Below are 18172 nucleotides of genomic sequence, written 5' to 3'. Positions count from 1 at the left end.
CCATTCGTGTTTGGCATGACGTTCATAGCTACCTAAAGGTTCCCCTTAAGCTATCACAGTTCACACCCATTTGGGGAAACAACAATTTTCATCCAGGGGCAAAAGACAAGGGATTTAAACTATGGGCAGACAAAGGTATTGGCCAAATAGGAGATCTCTTTCAGGAGGATGTTCTCATGCAATTTGAAGATATCAGAAAACAATTTGACATACCCGCTAAACATTTCTTCAAATACCTACAAGTCAGAGACTTCATCTATAAGACCCAAAAAAAGCTCTCAATACCTGACCTCTCAGCAGTAGAAAAAATTGTAAAAAGCCCTCACCAGAGAAGACTTATTTCCATCTTTTATAAGATTTTGTCATCTGGGTCACCAGAGACATCAGAGGACAAGAGACTTGCTTGGTGCGCAGACTTAGGGGAGGAGATAACTGGGTCTGAATGGCAAAATATTTGTACCCTATCACAAACACAATCATCTAATTCAGGTTTCAGACTGTTGCAGTATAAATGGTCCATGAGGCTGTATATCACTCCTGAGCTTTTGAATCATTTCAATGAGAATATTCCTGATGTATGTATTAAATGTGAAACGCATAAAGGGACTCTTTTCCATTGTTTATGGTCCTGTTCAAAAGTACTAGAATTTTGGAGGGAGGTTGTTGAGACACTCTCAAATACATCAGGGGCGACTCTTCCTATGTGCCCAAGAATGTGCGTTTTGGGACTCATACCAAAGGACATTAATCTCAACAGAGCTAACAGAAAGATGGTTACCCTAAGCCTACTACAAGCCAGACGGACTATTGCAAAATGTTGGAAATCTATACAGAGGCCGACTACCAAAGGCTGGCTAGAGGACATTGTACAAGTTATAGCCATGGAAAAAATAACATATTCACTGAAAGGAAAATATGCACAGTTTGAAGAAATGTGGACTTCATTCTTGGACTTTGTAAAGGGCCCTCAATTTCTTAGGGCTCTAAAGTGACCATACAGACATTACCCCTGTACAATCGATGGGCAACCCACTGTCTAAATACCCCTTGCCAATGTACCAATGAACGTGCCATCTGGTTTTGAGTGTGTCATTTTATATAATTTATCTTATTTGTATCATTATTATTATTATTATTATTATTATTATTTTTTATTTATTTTTTTTTTGTCAGGTAGCTGGTTTCTTATGTTTACTGTATTTGTAACTTGTTCTTCCTTGAAAGGAAGGGGAAAAAAAGAAAAACCAATAAACACATTTTGAAAAAAAAAAAAAGAGTGCATCAATTCTTGCTGCTGCTGCTTCAACTGTTGCTGCTGCTGCTGCTGCTGCTGCTGCTGCTTCAACTGTTGCTGCTGCTGCTGCTGCTGCAACTGTTGCTGCTGCTGTTGATTTTGTGGGGGAAGCTTAGAGGCAGTGGATGAAGTTGCTTCTGTAGTTGGAGCTTCAGTAGTTTGGTAGGGAGCCTTCACTGGCATGAAAGGGTTAGAGTATCCTGGGTACACGAAGTCAGAGTGCATCAACTGTTGCTGCTGATCTTGTGGGGGAAGCTTAGAGGAAGTGGATGAAGTTGCTTCTGTGGTAGTTGGAGCTTCAGTAGTGGGAGCTGCAGTAGTTTGAGGGGGAGCCTTTACTGGCATGAAAGGGTTTCTGTATCCTGGGTACATGAGGTAAGAGTGCATCAATTCTTGCTGCTGCTGCTGCTGCTTCAACTGTTGCTGCTGCTGCCGCATCAACTGTTGCTGCTGCTGCTGCTGCATCAACTGTTGTATCAACTGTTGCTGCTGCTGCTGCTGATCTTGTGGGGGAAGCTTAGAGGCAGTGGATCCTGGGTTTTGCATCCTGGGTTGTATCCCAGTAGATGGAGCTTCAGTAGTGGGAGCTGATGGATGGATAAGTGGTCGATCCATAGGAGATTGAGAGGCTTGGGTTGACATAGGGCAAGAAAGGGTTACTGGATTGCCTTGCCATAACATCTGGAGCAAATGGTTGCCACCCTGGAGGGAGAATAAATAAATACCATTAAAAAAATAAGTCATGCCCAGTTTTTAAAACAACTACACACAACAACGAAGTCCTACATGAGTTGGAATGCTAAAGATTAACTTCAGGGTCTTTTTGGCATCATCTCCTGGACCAATTCTGGTTCAGAAGCCATGTACACCCAGTGGGCATGTACATGCACACAACAGGCTATATGTAAGGCACAGAGTGTGGTTGGCTGATCTCACCCTCATATATATTGGAAACAAACCACAGGGGTGGAGGCACCGTACTACAGTGTTTTGGTGTGTGTTCATTATAATTGTAATGGGGGGGGCGCACACACACACACACACAGTAGTACGGTGCCTCCACCCCTGTGTGCCAAGTGAATAGGTCAACATTAACCAGGCTACAGGAAAATGAGTTTACACCATGCACACAACAGTTAACACATCTTGGTCGAGGTAGAGCCTGTTAAGCAAAACACCTTATAATGTAATACAACTCGTGTCATAGGCCCAGAATGGGGCAGATGGCTAAGCAGCCAGCAATTAAGTTAGTGAATGTGGCTTATTCTAAGACGGACATCACCCACCTCATGCATGCAAAATACTGTGTTAAGTGCTAGCCTAGCACCAAACCTTCCTGCTTTTGTTCAAACATTAGCATCTCCTCTGAGGGGTCATTCACCAAAGTACAGGCTATAGATGCTAATGTTTGAAAAGCAGGAGGGCTTGGTGTTAGGCTAGCACTTATGATCCAAATCACAGAATGTAAAGAGAGATCAACAGTCTCTTAAAGTGACAGAACACCCTCAGGACATTTTAGAGTAGCCAAATCCAATTAATCACCTTCAATTGACTAATAAACTCCTATATAGCCTGTAAGACAATATATAGGGCCTTTGTTTCCATTTCAAGTAGCTTGCATGTTGTTGGGGTTTGGTTATTACATTTAAGAATTTTGTAAGCTACATTTTTAGTATGTGTGATATTTCATAATTTAATATTTAGGGCACCCCAATGGTCAGCAGCAGATCCAACAACAAGCTTACATGGATTATTATTATTCGTTTTTAAACTTCCATAGCTGGTAGAAAAAAATGCAAATGCATTATGGGTGCCATGAACGCATTTACTCAAACACCTTTTGTATTTAAGTCACTTTCTAGTGACTCCTATAATTAAAAATGACAACGCCTACCTGATTTATAACATCACAACCATCATAGGTGATGAGAAACACAAAGCCCAGTACGGTCCTGTACACAGAGTAGCCACAGTCCTGCGGCAGCTGGTTTAGCTTGAGCGGTGTTCCTCCTGCTGACAAAAAGACACCAAGTCCTCAGGTTCTCTCCCAGAGTTTACAATGACCCAACCCCACACACAAGGAACAGATATGGTTAGTCTGCTGAATCTGGCAAGCCTTTGCATTAGTGTAGTCAGTGAGTAGCTGATAACAGCAAGGGCCTGGTGAGTTGTTGAAAATATATTTCAGCACCAAAAACGAGCAGTCGGCTGAAGCCCAATATTTTAAAACTATCCAATGTAAGCCCTTTACCTCTGTCTAGCTGAAGTGAAGAGGATCCTGGGCCTTGTGCCGATAACTTCATGAGGTCCTTAGTACATAACACAGTTGGTCGCATACTAGCCCAGGCTGCCTTAGAAGAACTGGAGTCATCAATGACATCTTGTCCACCAACCAGCTCAGCAGCGTCGGCTTGGATGTTAAAGCCATCCTCATTTTTCACTGGGCCAAAATCAGAAATATCTCTGCCGAACATAATGGTACCCACTCGAACATCATCGGTTTTTTCCTCTCCGTGTCTCTCTTGTCTTCGCGTGATTTCGAGGCTTACACAGCATATTTGGCTGCAACAAAGAAAGCCAAGACAGAAAAGTAAAACAACATCCCTGTTTGGTTTAAGCCTCATTTTAGAATTTTCTTGCATAAACAGGGAGCTGCCCAAACGCTTGTCTCGCGGCCCTTTCAGTTGGGTATAAATACAAAGCGAGTTATTCCCAATTAACATAAATTGATGTCAGACCAACGATATCGCGTAACTCCTTGTCAGTTTATCAGACGCAGCTAGTCTTACTTAGGCTACTTAAATACTCACCAATTTCATTGAGTTAACAGCTGAACAGGTCAAATTAGACGCCAGCCCAATGATAACTCAGTCACATCAACTATTCAATCACTTTCACTGGATAATCTCAGGCGCTAAACGAGGCCTGTGTCATCAATAGACTTAACATGAATGGGCCTAGTTGTAGTAATTTCCGCATAAAGTAGGCTACGAACTGTGTGTGCTTATCTAAATCGCTCGGAAGTCCGTAGAGAACATGTCACACAGACACAGACACAGACGGACGGACAGACGGTCGATACTTTTTTTTCACAGCCACACACAGCAGGCGGCAAGTGGTTCTGGGACAGAGGTGGCCCAGTGCTGGCGCTGATCCAGACATCACAGGTCTGCAGTATTTACACCACATGTCAGTGGGTTCTGATCCAGACATCACAGGTCTGCAGTATCTACACCAGTGGTGGAATGTAACTTAGTATTTTTACTTCGTTACTGTACTTCAGTACATTTTTACGTATCTGTACTTTACTTAAGTAAAAATAATTGTAACGGATCCCCGTATATTTAGTGGCGTGAAACTTACTGCTGGTGAAATTACTCTTTTATTTTCTTCTTTATACATTCAATAAACTGGCAAACTATCACCACCTTGTCACCACCGTAAGAGCTTTGGCCTCATACGGGTCCATTAAACCATTAAACTTTTCAAATATATGCATGTGCATCCATCTGTAACTAAAACTGTAGCCGTACTGACAAGTTCACATTCACGTATAACGAAATCTGCGATACCTTTTTACCTAGTCAAAATAAAAGTCCTAATTATCTATAAGAGATATATATATATAAAACCTCAATCAATTCTTCAAACAATACATCATCATTTAGGCACACATTAAATATCAATATGGCAAATCCAAAGCAGGCAATCAACTCAAAATAATAGCCCTTATATGGGGTTATTTACAATAATAGTGCATACTTTTTACTTTTACTCCATTACATTTTTTAGCTATTATCTATACTTTTACTCCGCTACATTTCTACAATATGTGTTGTTACTCGTTACATTTTATGAACACAGTTTCGCCAAAATGTTGCCTACACAAAACTATGGATTGCGTTGCTGTTTTGGAAGTTTAAACCAATCAGGTGGCTCTATTAACTCCAATGATATCAGAGTGCGCGTCTGGCAGCAGCACTAGCGGTAGCTTTGCCTGTTATACCTGAACATTCAACAGACAGCCTGACTACTGCCTATTCAACATGGATCCAGAGTCGGCCTGAACTGAGCCCTCTGATATGAGCCACCCTTGGCCCTATTTAAAAGATATGTTCGAGTTCAAAGGCCCCAAGAATGACTCCTGGAGGTTTTAATGCGGTTCCTGTCTCCCTCAAAAAAAGGAGTTGCTAGCCTTCAATAATTCGCCCTCAAATTTAAAGTAGCATATCGAGGTAAGCAGAGTGATTGCTATGCTAAGTTGATGTCCCTGACTTTTGAATATTGATATATGTATTTAATTCGTTTACTGACATGATATTATAATGTTATCTATGATTGTATCTTCATTATATATTTAACGTAGTGGTAAGATAAAGCTGGTAGGTTAGCTATGTCAAGCTAGCGTGCCTTGTTCTGTCCAGTCTTACAATTAATTTTTTTTTTCATGTTCCATGTTTCCCTTTTTTACACGTTTACAATTAAATAAAAGATTTAAAGATATCTCATGGTGTCTTTATTGGTTTGGCTTAATGGTGTTAACTTTGCAAATAATCCCTGGTAGATAACTTGTCATCCGCAGAATTGTAAGATATAGTAGTGTGAACAGTATTACAGATGGTAGGCACAATAAGTACACCAACCTTTCCAATTAACAAATGTTGTTGCTTATAATTATTACTAGTAGTGACATCTGTAGAGGCATTTATTACCAGTAGCTATTTCTTTATCAAAATGGCACAGCCTAGACATTGAGAGACAACCCATCGCGTGAGTACTTTTACTTTTAATACTTAAAGTAAATTTAAAAGTAAGTACTTTTTACTTTTACTTAAGTAGGATTGTTGATGCAGTACTTCTACTTTTACTTTTACTTTTATTTTCCTGGGTACTTGTACTTTTACTTAAGTACTAAACTTCAGTACTTCCTCCACCACTGCATATCGATTAGCACTAACCTGCTCCAGGGCAGGCTAACTTAAGTGTAGCTGGATAAGCTTGCCACACCCCCGGAAAAAGGAGGGATCCCATTGACCAAGGACTGATATTAGAGTTAGATTAGCCTAGGGAGAGAGTTCTTTGCGATCGCCAAGATCCATTATTCTTGTATGAGCGCTACCGATTCAGCCGACAAGGAATCATTAATTTACAAGACCTTCTCGAGTCATTTATTGCAAACACTACATTGACTTTTTTGCGAGTGGTACATTTTTGTAGTGTCGGTGATGCGGAGAACAAAGCACTCATAATTATATGAGTGTTATTAGTACACCATAGCATATCATTATTGTAGAAAATGATTACGGTGGACTCATGATAAGAATAGAGAGAAATACAGACAATTTATTTTCACTGCTTCAATTTATTGCATTTGTTATTAATACATTTAGTCATTTAACAGACGCTTTTATTCAAAGCGACTTCCAAGGAAATGTAAAACTACATTGAGGAAGGAGGTGAGGGGATTTGAACTAGCAACCTTGCAGATTCAAACCAGTAGAGGAAACCTCTGTACCAGCTGACACTTGCCATCAGGTATTCATACATAGATATCACCCTATAAACATCCCAACACACCTTGCTCTCACAGCGGTGGTGGTGTTGAATTTTGCCATGATTATGGTCTTGTATTCTTCATAAGCGTTCATGTTCATCTCCTACTCGCCAGCGGAGAAAAAAAGAGCCCTTTTCTTTGAGTTTAGAACCATTATACCGTTAGAAAATCATGGTTTTGGTGATCGACCTTTCCTGCCTTTTGAAGTAGGACGTGCACGCGCAAATGCCATGATAACTTTAGCCTGCTTGAAATTAACCACATGATTAGGATGCGGGTCAGCCGTTAACAGTGGCGATTCTAGAAAACTTTACATGGGGTGGCAAGTTGAAATTCAAGGGTGGCATATCACACACACATGCCTGGTGTCTATATGTATTTATTTATTATTTTTTTCCTTTACTCCTATCAAAATGAAACTTTACACAATGAAAGTACCCATGAAAAGTCAAATGTTTTGTATTACAAATTTCTTTTGAAATTAATTTGAATATGCACATGAGCCCCACACTTATTGAATATGTCCATAGGCAGAAACACCATTCATATGTATGACAAATACATCGGCCCAATCTTCATCCAATCATCCTACTGCCAATGGGAGATGGCAATGCTGCTTTTAGAATGGCCGTTAACCTGAAAACTGCCTGGCTTGGTACTACCTGCCAGGGGTATGGTGCTTCTGCCTATGCAATTAGGACATATTCAATAAGTGTGACGCTCATGTGCATATTCAAATTCATTTCAAGAGAAACTTGTAATACAAAAAGGTACTTTTCATGTATACTTTTACTATGTACAGTTTTATTGTGGTAGGAGTAAAGGAAAAAATTAAGCCTATTTGGGTGTATTTTGGGCATATTCGATTAGTGTATACATAGCTCATTTGCATATTAAAACTAATTTTCAAAGAAACTTGTAATACAAAAAAGTTTTATTTTGATAGGAGTAAAGGAAAAAAATACATTTTTTAAAGGGATTTTTGCCATGCATTATTAGCACACATCTCAGATTGATGAGAATTAAACATATTTCCTCAACTAGGATTTCTTAGGACTTTTAGTATGTTGTTCTGGACACCTCATAGAAATGATCTATGCTGAAATATATTTTTGGCTCCAAAATGGGTTACTTTGCCTGGCCTATAAGCTAACAGTGGTAACTTCAAGGCTAGCTAGCACAAGCAAGCTGTATAGCGAGCTAGCTACTGTGTACTACCGACTTTTGCAAGCTAGCAATTAAATAAACGATTGAAATTACAACGGAACTGTCTATCACATATGACCACCCATCACATTTTCTTGATTCACGATTCACTTCTTTCATCACTGCAAGCCTACAGTAGGCTTGTCTCCAGTTTGTTTTTCGCTTCTCAAATGCTTTCAAACCGTTTCTTTCTTCACTGGAATGGAGCGGACGGAGATGGGCAACCACCATGACAAGAGAGCAAAACGGAGTCATGGACTTAACCATTTTACAAGGGAGGGGGAACTTAAAGATTTTAGAACAAGTTACCAAAGAGATCAACAGCTTAAGTAGCAAAAATATAATAGCATTCAATAAATGTATTGTATATTATAGGAGACACTTCTGACAACCTGGGTGGCAAGTGGGGTGGCAAGTAATTTTTTTAGGGTGGCAGCTGCCACCCCTTGCCACCCCGGTGTAAATCATTAATAAATATATTATTATTATCATAAATTCTGCGTGGCCTCCCCTTTATGTTTCGTGCATTGAGCCGGCACGTAACAATAGATAGATTGATTGATTGAAAGAGAAAAAGTATGAGTGAGTGAAAGAGACAGATCAACAAATGAAGTACATGGGGCAGTTAGATATTAAGATAAAAAGAAAGAAACAGATAGATGGATGAGGAGTGAGAGAGAAAGGTGGGTATAGAATGTTAAAGTCACAAAGATTCCACCATTCATTTAAATGGGAATGTTTTACTTGTTTATCTAAAAGTATAAAGTAAAGTATACAGTGTAGAAAAAATTCAAAGTCATAGCCTAAGTGTCATTTACAAGGCTTTCTAGACAAAGTTCGAACAAAGTTTCTACATGACGCTGTTCAAGCCGAATTATTTGCAGAAAATCAGTAAGAAAAATAAAAAGCCAAAGAAAAGTATAGTGCTTCGCTTCGCAAGCACTGTAAATACTCATCAGGTGTTAGTGGAGGAATACCAACGAGTGTCGAGTAATTCAACAGTTGCATCCACCGGTTCTCTCTGTTCAAAAAGCCTTTGAAACACATGCTGTTCCAGCGGGTGTCCACTTCTCAAAGAAAAAGAAACATTTTAGCCAGACAGTAGTTGAGCAGTTACAGCTTTTAAATAAAATAATTGAGGTTTCTTCCCTCATGTTACACAAGCACATCTACTGCCCTCTGTCCAGTCCAACAAAATCTTCTTCACTTCACCCCCCATATCCAGTCTGAAAAACTCCAATCACTGCCATCTGCTCTACTACAAAAGCACTGACCAGTTACAAAAGCCATTTCCCTGACCTCTGTTCTACAAAAGCACTGACCAGTAGTACAAAAGTACTTTAACTGCTCTCTCTGTTCTACAAAAGCACTGACCAGTTGTACAAAAGATTCACTGCCCTCTGTTCTTTCACTCATTTTCACTCCTTCAGTGTCAGAATGACATACACTACCCAGACAAAGACTGTGATGATGACCAGTAGGTGTCCTTAGAGTGCATTTGAAGCCTCGAGAAGCGGAGTCTCTTTTCAACACATCTGTCTGGAAAGCTTTAAGGCTTCATGAAGTTTTATCTCACACCAACTATAAACGTCCTGTGCATGGACTATGTTTTTTTCTTTCTCTTTAAAAAAAATTGTACGTTCACAGGCTACATTAGGCCCAATGACAGTAAAAGAAGGCCAATACAATTGACCGCAGCCATGAGTGTTGTTATTACACTCCAGCTCAGTAGGTGGCGGTACAAGAAGGCAAAGTTTTGGCTCGTATGTCTTCTTTTTGATGAAGGAGTTGATGCTGTAGCAACCAATCAGGAGAAAGGCGCGTTTGTGGAAACATAAGAAGAAAGTCGAGAAAGATTTTAGATAGGCGTAAATATTCGAAGCCAGCTCTTGTACATTTGTGGCAATAGTATTTCTGGCTTAGTCAAGTTATTCAGTCGTATTCATTATGGCGGAACAAGTTGAATTCGAGTTTAAAAAGGTAAGCTACGTACAGAGTGCCAGTTGTAGCAGCTAACTATGCTGTTTGAAATAAAGATACACACATTTTTTTGGAAGGAAATGACATACTGAGGAAAAGTTAGCTGGCAAGAGGATTAACGTTTACGTTAAATAGGACAACCTCTTTTAACTCTGACTTAACCTAATCTCTTTCAGGAAACGATAGGCAAACTTTTGGCGAAATCCTTTAAAGATAACAAAACTAAAGGTAATACACCATCTTGTGAGCTTACTTTTTACCTGCCTTATAATTTGACGTTAGCGAGACAAGAGTTTAACAATATCGGCACAATTTGTTATGGTAGAGATGTGGGGAAATGACCTGTACCTGTAAATATTTTCTTGTCCTCAAGTGAGTGGCGATGCTGTCATCCTCATGTGCGAGATCTTAAAAGTCTTTGTTGAAGGTGAGTGGATTGGAATTATTGTTTTGCATACCTGTACATGTGAGTTAACATTATTACTATCTATGTGGTTTGAAGTTTGAACTTGAAATCTGAATCAAGTGCACACCATTTGAGTAGCTGTCGAGGCAGAGTCAGGCTCAGTGACTTGTGAGTGATGGAACCACATGTTTGTTGTCCTTTGCCCTCGAGGCTTTTCATGCCATGTGAAAATGTTGTCACTGTTCAGAGAGGAGAAATGTGTAGATTTATGCTTAAACATGATGGCTAATGAATTATAGTGTAGTTTGTTGCCACCATACCATACGATTTTTTTTATATAAATAAGTACTACTCAACTACTTAGCCAATGAGAATGGAAGGACTTGAGGCAACAATATGTACACATTTTCCACTTTTTGAGGAAGGTTTTTATAGGCAACTAGTTTTTGAGGGATATCTTTCTGGCAGTTCAACGAGTGTGATGAAAAAGATGTTGTAGAAATATCGCTCGGACAAAAAAATTAGCTGTTTATAAACATTTGATTGAGAATTGACATGTCCATGTTCAAAAGTACACTATACAAGAACATGACTGGTTAACACAACATGATACAGAACATCTAAAAAAACTAAACTCTAAGTGCTGTGTCATTTGAGAGTGGTCATTGTGTTCCTGTTTGTGAATTCAGATACTCAAAGTCTGTCACTCTCCCAGGTATCCAAGGAGAGAAGTCCCTTGCTTGCACTAAAAAAAACACAGCTGTAAATAAATATTGCAGAACGTATGTGCTAGTTGGCCATTGCCTGTAGTCTTTGCGGTGTGTTCAAGTGCAACTTTTTAGCCCAGACACCGGCAACGTGAGTCAACGCAACAGTCAGCCTTTGTTGCTACTAGTTCTTTGAGGCTTTAAGGACCCCAGTTAGTACGGTAGCCAGGCCTGGTTTACTGCACAGGCCTATCAGGCCCAGAGGACACAGGGGCCCTAAAAACCTGCACCTAGAAAGCCCTGCTGCTCCAGCGGTGACCCTGGAGACCCTAAAAGGCCCCTAGCAATACACAAAGGGCTACATGGGGCCCCCAGCCTAAATGCAAGTAGTGTAGAGCTTGTCTGATTGTTATAGACACATACTGCTGTAAATTTATGTTTTACACCACATGCGTGTGTGTCAGTGATGGGGGCACTAGGAACTGTGGTTCCCCTGATAGAATTTTCAATTGAAGGAAATTGCATTTTTCTAAAAATTTAAATATTAGTTTGGATATGGTGTTGATGCTATTATTATGCAGATTGTGTCACCATAATCTTTTTCATGCCTGACAATTCATGCCTGACAATTGGGGGGGGGGGGGGGAAGGAAGGAAATCACCATCATGTCTTTATGTAGTTAAAGGGCTAGTTTTAGACCAAAGCTCCTTACTGTCTTTTGTTAAAATCAATACCATATCTTGAAAGAGGCTAGGATATTTTGGCTGTGATATTTTTGAAAAATCTTTCAGCATTTCCAAGCCACATCACATTCTATCCCTTTAAATATCTTCACACCAGAGGTATTTTAGAAATCTCAGTAAAAAAAAAGATGTGTTGTCAATATTTGCTATGAAGTTCTTGTAGTTATTTTGGGCAAAAGAGGGGGGGGGGGGGGACAAATTTTGACTGACTGACTGACTAACACACACGCCTTTTAAGTGTGTTCCTGCTCATCTGAGATCCACTCTGTCTGTGTTGTTGTGCAGAGGCCTCTCGGAGAGCCGTGAAACAGGCCACAACTGAAGACGGTGAACAAGTGGATGTTGAGCACTTTGAGAAGATCCTGCCTCAGTTGGTGAGGAACTTTTTTGTGCTCAAACACTACAAGCAGCTAATGAATATGACAGAAGTCTTACCGCATTTTACTACTAACACAATGTTGAATCCCCTGAAAGGGTCTGGAAAATTAGCCTTGTCATTTGTTTTGTTTCGTTTTTAAGAAATGACAAAGTACTGATAAGTTATAGGCTGACGCAGAGTGTTGTATTTCTGTAATGTTATTTTTTATTGGACCTGAGTAACCTTTCAGTTGAAGGGCTGGCACGTTTTTGGATGTGCACCAAAATATGTTCTGGAAATTTGGTCATGTAAGCAAAACGTTTTGTTAGTGGAAATCTTGCTCTCGAGCAAATAGAAGCATTGACTTTCAAAACAGACGTTGCCTGAGATATAAGAATCAAGGGTATTGGTGTACCTTGGTTGCACCCAACTGAGAACAATGCACGTAACAATGCCGTAAAAGACAATACTGAAACCTTGCTAACTTTGGGCACACTAAAAAGTGTGTACCTTTTTCAACTATAATGCAAAAAGAATATAAAAATGTCAAGAAATGATACCTGTGAATGATATTGACATGGGAAGAACAAGCATCACATACATACTGTATGGTACGATAGTCTGTGGTTTTATGCCAAATTGATTTTGGCAGCATCAGTAGTTGGATGACATATTTTTAGGGCCTCATATTACAATTGTATATTAAGTATGTACCTCCTAACTGAGGTATTTTGTATTTTAGGCCCATTGTGTCTCAAATTCTGTTTTCAAACGAATCGTTCGGACTAACGTTTGATCATTTTCTCCTTTACAGCTTCTTGATTTTTAGCTTGGCTGACACATTTTCCCTGAACGGCCACTAGGTGGGGATATTCTGTTACAGTCGGTCCTCGTGTCTTAATGAAGAGGTGCAGATGATCACAGTTGTGGACTGCCAAATACGTTTGTGTTGATTAAGATCTGACTGTTAAATATTGGTAAAAGGCATCTGGTTTTCGAGTCAGACATTTGTATTCCAATTCACTGCCAGCCACAGTGGGATATGGAAAACACGCACACATACACACACCAAATTTAGGGAATGCAGAACTTTGTTGCAGAAACAGTGAGTGTATAAGCTTTCTGACAGTTACATTTGTTCATGGATCACATAGATGATATTTATGTAACCCAAACTATTAAGCATACCTCTTTTGCCTTCTGATTGTATGTCCCCACTCAGTATCCATAGCTGCTTCATAGTCTGGGCAAATAACTAGTCCTAACTATACATGAAGGATGGTTTGCAACAGATGTAATACAAAATCAGCAGTCATGAGTTCACTGTGCATTTAAATTAGTACCACACGATGTGTGGTATATGTGTGTATATTCAACATGTTATAGGTTTGTTAACTGTGTTATTGTGGCGAGAAAAAGAGCGCTCCAAGACTACGAAAAGCGTATGAAAAATAAATTATAACATGAAACAGGCATAACAGACTGATTTCCTTTTTCTTTTTCCCTTTCCTTTTTTTAAAAAAAAATAAAGCGGTGTAAAGAATTTCCCTAATAATTAAAGCAAGCATCATCTGATTACCCACGCGGGATTTCAGAACAGGCCCGGGATCATTCCATTTCAATCAGCTTTATGGCATGTCATAGAATGCCAAGACATTGTCACCAGGCCGTGGTTGAGGGAATCTGAGGTTAGGCCACTGCTCCCCGTGTCTCTCAGTGGAACAAGTGACATGTGAAGGGGTGGATATGAGACATGTGAAAGCGGTTAGGCACGGAGTGGGGAGAGTAATGGCTTTGAGCTTCTCTTGATCCGACATTAAAGGGGGGGGGGGGGGGTGTCGACAGCCAGCCCAGACGGTCTGGAGCAATCTCGCTGCACAGAGTGTTCCCCTCGAGATGCAGACTGATCCGGCTCCAATCCGCCAGCTTGTTTTGGACAGACGTGCTCATAAGTCACTGATGGCGGCAGCTGCCATTGGGGGTGTGTGTGTGTGTGTGTGTTGGTGTGAACCATCAGAGCAGAAAAGGTACTGATCGTAGAAACTGCAACAAAGTGTGTTGCGAGTTGTATGTGTTCAACTCAGTAACTGATTTTGACACCTGTCGCTTATGTTTGTATTGACCCAAAGCTCAAACGCAACCTTGATCTGCGAATCCCTCTGTCTTTCAAAGCACTGTGAGAATTCTGTATGACACTTTGTTGTCTGGTTGTGATCAAAGGCAAAATGCACATGTCTGGGTTATACAACCCATGGCATAGCATGGCATATAGGATCCATGTGCTTTTTGTTATCCGCTACAGTGGTTCAAATGAAACTCGTTCTCCATCTTTGACTGTAATTATTGACTTTGTTTCATCTCAGATACTTGTTTTTATTTTATGCTTATTTCTAATGTAATCGAAATGAAGGTGCTGAACCTAAATGAATGCACAAATGCTATATACTATACTATAGGCCTACTAACTGACAGTTCTTTAATGATAGTTCTGAGTTTTTAAATAGGCTACTATCAGAAGCCCTGTTTACATTTACTATGGCTTTTGTTTAATATCATGTAAAATATCTGCACTTAATTCATTCATTCATACATATAATTCACTCAACTTACTTTGCATGATCTAAAACAAATAAAACTTGTGAAATGTTCAGAACTTTACTTCTGTGACCTTGCCTTTTAGTATTTGTTTAGATCATTTAGAGTGTAACAATTTCAGCAGTGTGAAGAGATTTCAGCCTCATGTTAATGAAGGTGTTTGGAAATTCTACCATCTCTGGAGTTTTTAATTGCTGAACTGAAATGAATGGAAAATTACCACAGAGAAAAGGCTTAATCCTACAGGTCACCTTCCTACTTACAGTGACCGAATCAATGCTTTAGATAGATAGATACTTTATTTATCCTGAGGGAAATTTAAGACATCCTGTAGCTTACAACTCACAAATAGTGACAAAACATAAATACATAAATACCTACAAATCTATGCACTATGATGGGTTTTGAAACCAGTTAAAATAATATAGTATGATCAATTTGTATGGCCTCCAGATCCTTCCAGGCAGTTTAAAGCAAATTTTGTGTGAGGGGGAGAAAGAACCAAAAGTGTTCTTGTTTGATTCCTGCTAAGAAGAGCGTGTTCCACTCTTGCAGAGAAAGCCACTTTTCTTCAGAACAAATCTTCATTTTTTTCCTGCAAAAGACAAAACAACAATCAGACAGAAAGTTGACTCTCACATCACACTGTTTATGGTTCTGGTTTACTCTGTTTAATGGTTTTCATTTTTCTCAAGAAAAAGATCTGGGGCGTTCTTAAGGGTAGAGTAGATGTACTGCTGCAAAAACAAGACCCTATCTCTGGAGACAATAACGTGAGGAGTAATTTGGCCGATGAAAGATGGCACAAGATAGTTGCAGGTCTGTGTGCTGTGCGCTAAACCAGCTTGAATTTATGTTTCTCTCGCTTCTTTCTCTTCTTTCTCTCTCTCGCTCCTCTCTCTCTCTCTCTCTCTCTCTCTCTCTCTCTCTCTCTCTCTCTCTCCCTCCCTCCCTCTATCTCCCTCCTCTCTATTTCTCTCTCTCTCAGACCTAATGTGGTGCATCAGTTGAGCTCTCTCCCTGCTTTGGCTCGTCCGGGTTGTCTCTCCCTCCTAGTCTCCAACTTAAATATGGGAATAGATTAGGACTGATTGTGTTCAGATCTCAGCCTGTACGCACTTTGTCCGCCGCCCGCCCTTATCTCCAGCTCTCGCTTGGCCGTGGCCGTGGTCGCGCTGGATGTGTTTTAAAGAAGAGAGGGAGAAGGACCATATTAAACAGCTTGGATCAAGGGAAACCTAAAACCTCCAACATCAAGGCTGCACAGAGGGCCCACAGCTGTCTGTGTGATCATCAGAACCACAGCGCTCATGTCCAACAGCTCATTCAGTCACATTAACCAAAGTCACTACATCAGCTTTGTTCCAGGAGTTGTCAAACAATGTGGGAAAATCATCTGGGGTCCAACTATGACTGAAAGATGGCAGACTATTGACAGGAAATCTGTTTCTGTCTGATGATCTCTGGCTTGGTCCCATGCATCCACATGCTTACAGGCCTACTAACGTGTGTCTCTGGGTTTGGTTTGGTAGTTTTGACAGAAAAGTCCCCAATTATTTCACAGCAAACGTTTCTGACGACTGAATTGTAAGGCAGGTGGTTGTGATGGTAGTGGGCTTCTTTGAGGGCTCCAAGAATTCCGATACCGTAGGAACAGATATGAATGGAATGTAGTTCCAAAAACGTAGCTGATTCCAGGGGTTTGCACTGACAATTCCCGTAAGATATCTTTTCTGCTCTTCACAAATGCTCAGCATATGTTAAGGACGTTCACAACTTGATTTCATTTCGAGACACTGTCAGTCACATTAGAGGAGGCAGGCCTTGCAACCGCTGTGCGATCCACATCTGATTAGTGCAGCATATCCAGGCCCTGACCCTTAACCCTAACCTCTGAACCTTGACCTCTTGATCACTGTGAGCGTGAGCATACCTGGCAGCTTGAGCCACTTGGGTATGCGGCGGTCCGCTGTGCCCACTGGCCTGGGGAGCGTCCCTGTAGGGGAGTCTGAACGCTGGCGTGTGGGGGGAGACAAACTCTTCTGAGACCTCCAGCTGTCTGCCGCTGCCCTCTGCTGATTGGTCAATGCCTCTGGAGCCACGGGGAGCGGAAAAGACCCTTCCGGAACAAGTGAGGTGTGTGATGAGGTGTGTGACCTCGGCTCGCAGCTGAAGAGGCCAGGAAGAGCAATTAAGAGCAGACCTGCTATTTCTGGAGCAACAACACACACTTTCACACTCTCGTACACACTCTCACAAAATGGCAGCCAGCAGAAATCCTCTTATGTAACACACACACACACATCACAATTAGCACAGGGGCAGCTAAAAATAAGCCACTGCTTTGTCTGCGGTGACGTTAGAAAGGGGTGGGGGGTCTCTACTGACCCCAAAACGAGCGCAGGTCGCCCCCCCGCAGATTCCCAGGTCATCAAAGAGGCGCTATTTTTAGGCTCATCAAACAGGCCGATATGAAAACACGGCCCGTGTGTGTGTGTGTACGTGGCTGTGTGAGCGAGCTTGCGAGCGCGGCTTTAGCAGTCATGTGCTGTTGATGAAGAGGATGATGCTGAATGACTGCCGGCACTGTGGAGCCCAGCAGGGGAAGGGGCCGAGGGAACCCAGCCTGTCAGTATGTGTACAGGGGAGGTGTGGAGGGGAACGGCTCTCGTGTTTAAACTGGGGCTTCAGGGCCACTTCTCTTTTTGTTTGGCCGGCCCTTCAGACAAGGATTAAGTCTTGGACTGCCTGTGTGTGTGTGTGTGTGTAGACCGTGGACAGCTAGTGCTGAAATCATTTACAGTTCAACAGTCTAACAGTTAAATTGAGGAGTGTGTCCTGCAAATTAGTTTTTCTCTCAGTTTTGAGATAATTATGTACAGTGTGGGTCAGGAAAAGGTGTGTGTTCTGATTGAGAGACAAAATATTTCTTGTTCCTGTGTGTGTTTTGGCACCTTTGAACAGCTGCATCTGCCTGTGCAACTGAGCCTGTGGCACTCAAGTAGCGTGGATGCAGGAAACAACCTATAGAAGAGAAAAGACCCAAATATACATACAAAACCAGATGTGTAAAAAATTGTAAAGAAAGCATTCACTATGCATTCAGAATTTAGCCTGAAACAGTCTCTGCTTTTTTTTTTACGTGAAATTGAGAGGAAAGAATGTCCTCCCTCTTTGTGTTTGTTAACAGAGAGTTAAAAGGGAAGAAAAACAACGTTCGATATGGAGGTTATTCCCACCTGTTTCTGGACCAGAGGAGAAGTAGAGCAGAGCATTCGGGAACAGATTTGCCTGCAGACAGATGAGCGTATAGGATGAGTGATGTATCA

General features: G+C 40.9%; 2 protein-coding genes and 1 long non-coding RNA gene across 6 annotated transcripts in view; 1 reads left to right on the top strand and 2 right to left on the bottom strand.

Moving 5' to 3' along the window:
• Nucleotides 1-1748: 1748 nt before the first annotated feature.
• On the bottom strand, nt 1749-4034 carry LOC116219963. Its single transcript, XR_004163375.1, has 3 exons — nt 3546-4034; nt 3189-3307; nt 1749-1996 (listed from the first exon to the last, which is right to left on the bottom strand). It is a non-coding gene; the product is annotated as an uncharacterized LOC116219963 (long non-coding RNA).
• A 5812-nt stretch (nt 4035-9846) lies between these two features.
• On the top strand, nt 9847-13723 carry cenpx (centromere protein X). The gene is made up of 5 exons (XM_012837528.3): nt 9847-10034; nt 10211-10262; nt 10408-10461; nt 12176-12264; nt 13063-13723. Exons 1-5 carry the CDS (start codon nt 10002-10004, stop codon nt 13075-13077), a joined length of 243 nt encoding a protein of 80 aa, XP_012692982.1. The 5' UTR covers nt 9847-10001; the 3' UTR covers nt 13078-13723.
• A 1400-nt stretch (nt 13724-15123) lies between these two features.
• The window catches only part of LOC116219960 (tether containing UBX domain for GLUT4-like), a 37112-nt gene continuing 34063 nt past the window's right edge, over nt 15124-18172 (bottom strand). For 3 of the 4 annotated variants that reach the window (XM_031564190.2, XM_031564175.2, XM_031564183.2), the window contains 4 exons: nt 18083-18134; nt 17798-17867; nt 16777-17012; nt 15124-15438 (listed from right to left, as the gene is read on the bottom strand). In XM_031564190.2, the coding sequence (XP_031420050.1) occupies nt 15428-15438; nt 16777-17012; nt 17798-17867; nt 18083-18134 (369 nt within the window). In that variant the 3' untranslated portion in view covers nt 15124-15427. The remainder of the gene's footprint in view (nt 15439-16776; nt 17013-17797; nt 17868-18082; nt 18135-18172) is intronic. The other variant, XM_031564201.2, reaches the window with a different exon arrangement.

Source organism: Clupea harengus, chromosome 1 (genome assembly GCF_900700415.2).
Source record: "Clupea harengus chromosome 1, Ch_v2.0.2, whole genome shotgun sequence".
In the NCBI taxonomy this organism is placed as follows: domain Eukaryota; kingdom Metazoa; phylum Chordata; class Actinopteri; order Clupeiformes; family Clupeidae; genus Clupea; species Clupea harengus.
The sequence above is the reverse complement of the archived record's forward strand: the minus strand, read 5'-3'. Positions and strand labels throughout refer to the sequence as shown.

What these genes read in the sequence shown, in the direction of transcription:
- cenpx (XM_012837528.3), top strand. Translation starts at nt 10,002, where the DNA reads ATGGCGGAACAAGTTGAATTCGAGTTTAAAAAG. An exon ending in TTGAATTCGAGTTTAAAAAG is followed by an intron (nt 10,035 to 10,210) that starts GTAAGCTACGTA and finishes AATCTCTTTCAG; the next exon opens with GAAACGATAGGCAAACTTTT. An exon ending in TAAAGATAACAAAACTAAAG is followed by an intron (nt 10,263 to 10,407) that starts GTAATACACCAT and finishes CTTGTCCTCAAG; the next exon opens with TGAGTGGCGATGCTGTCATC.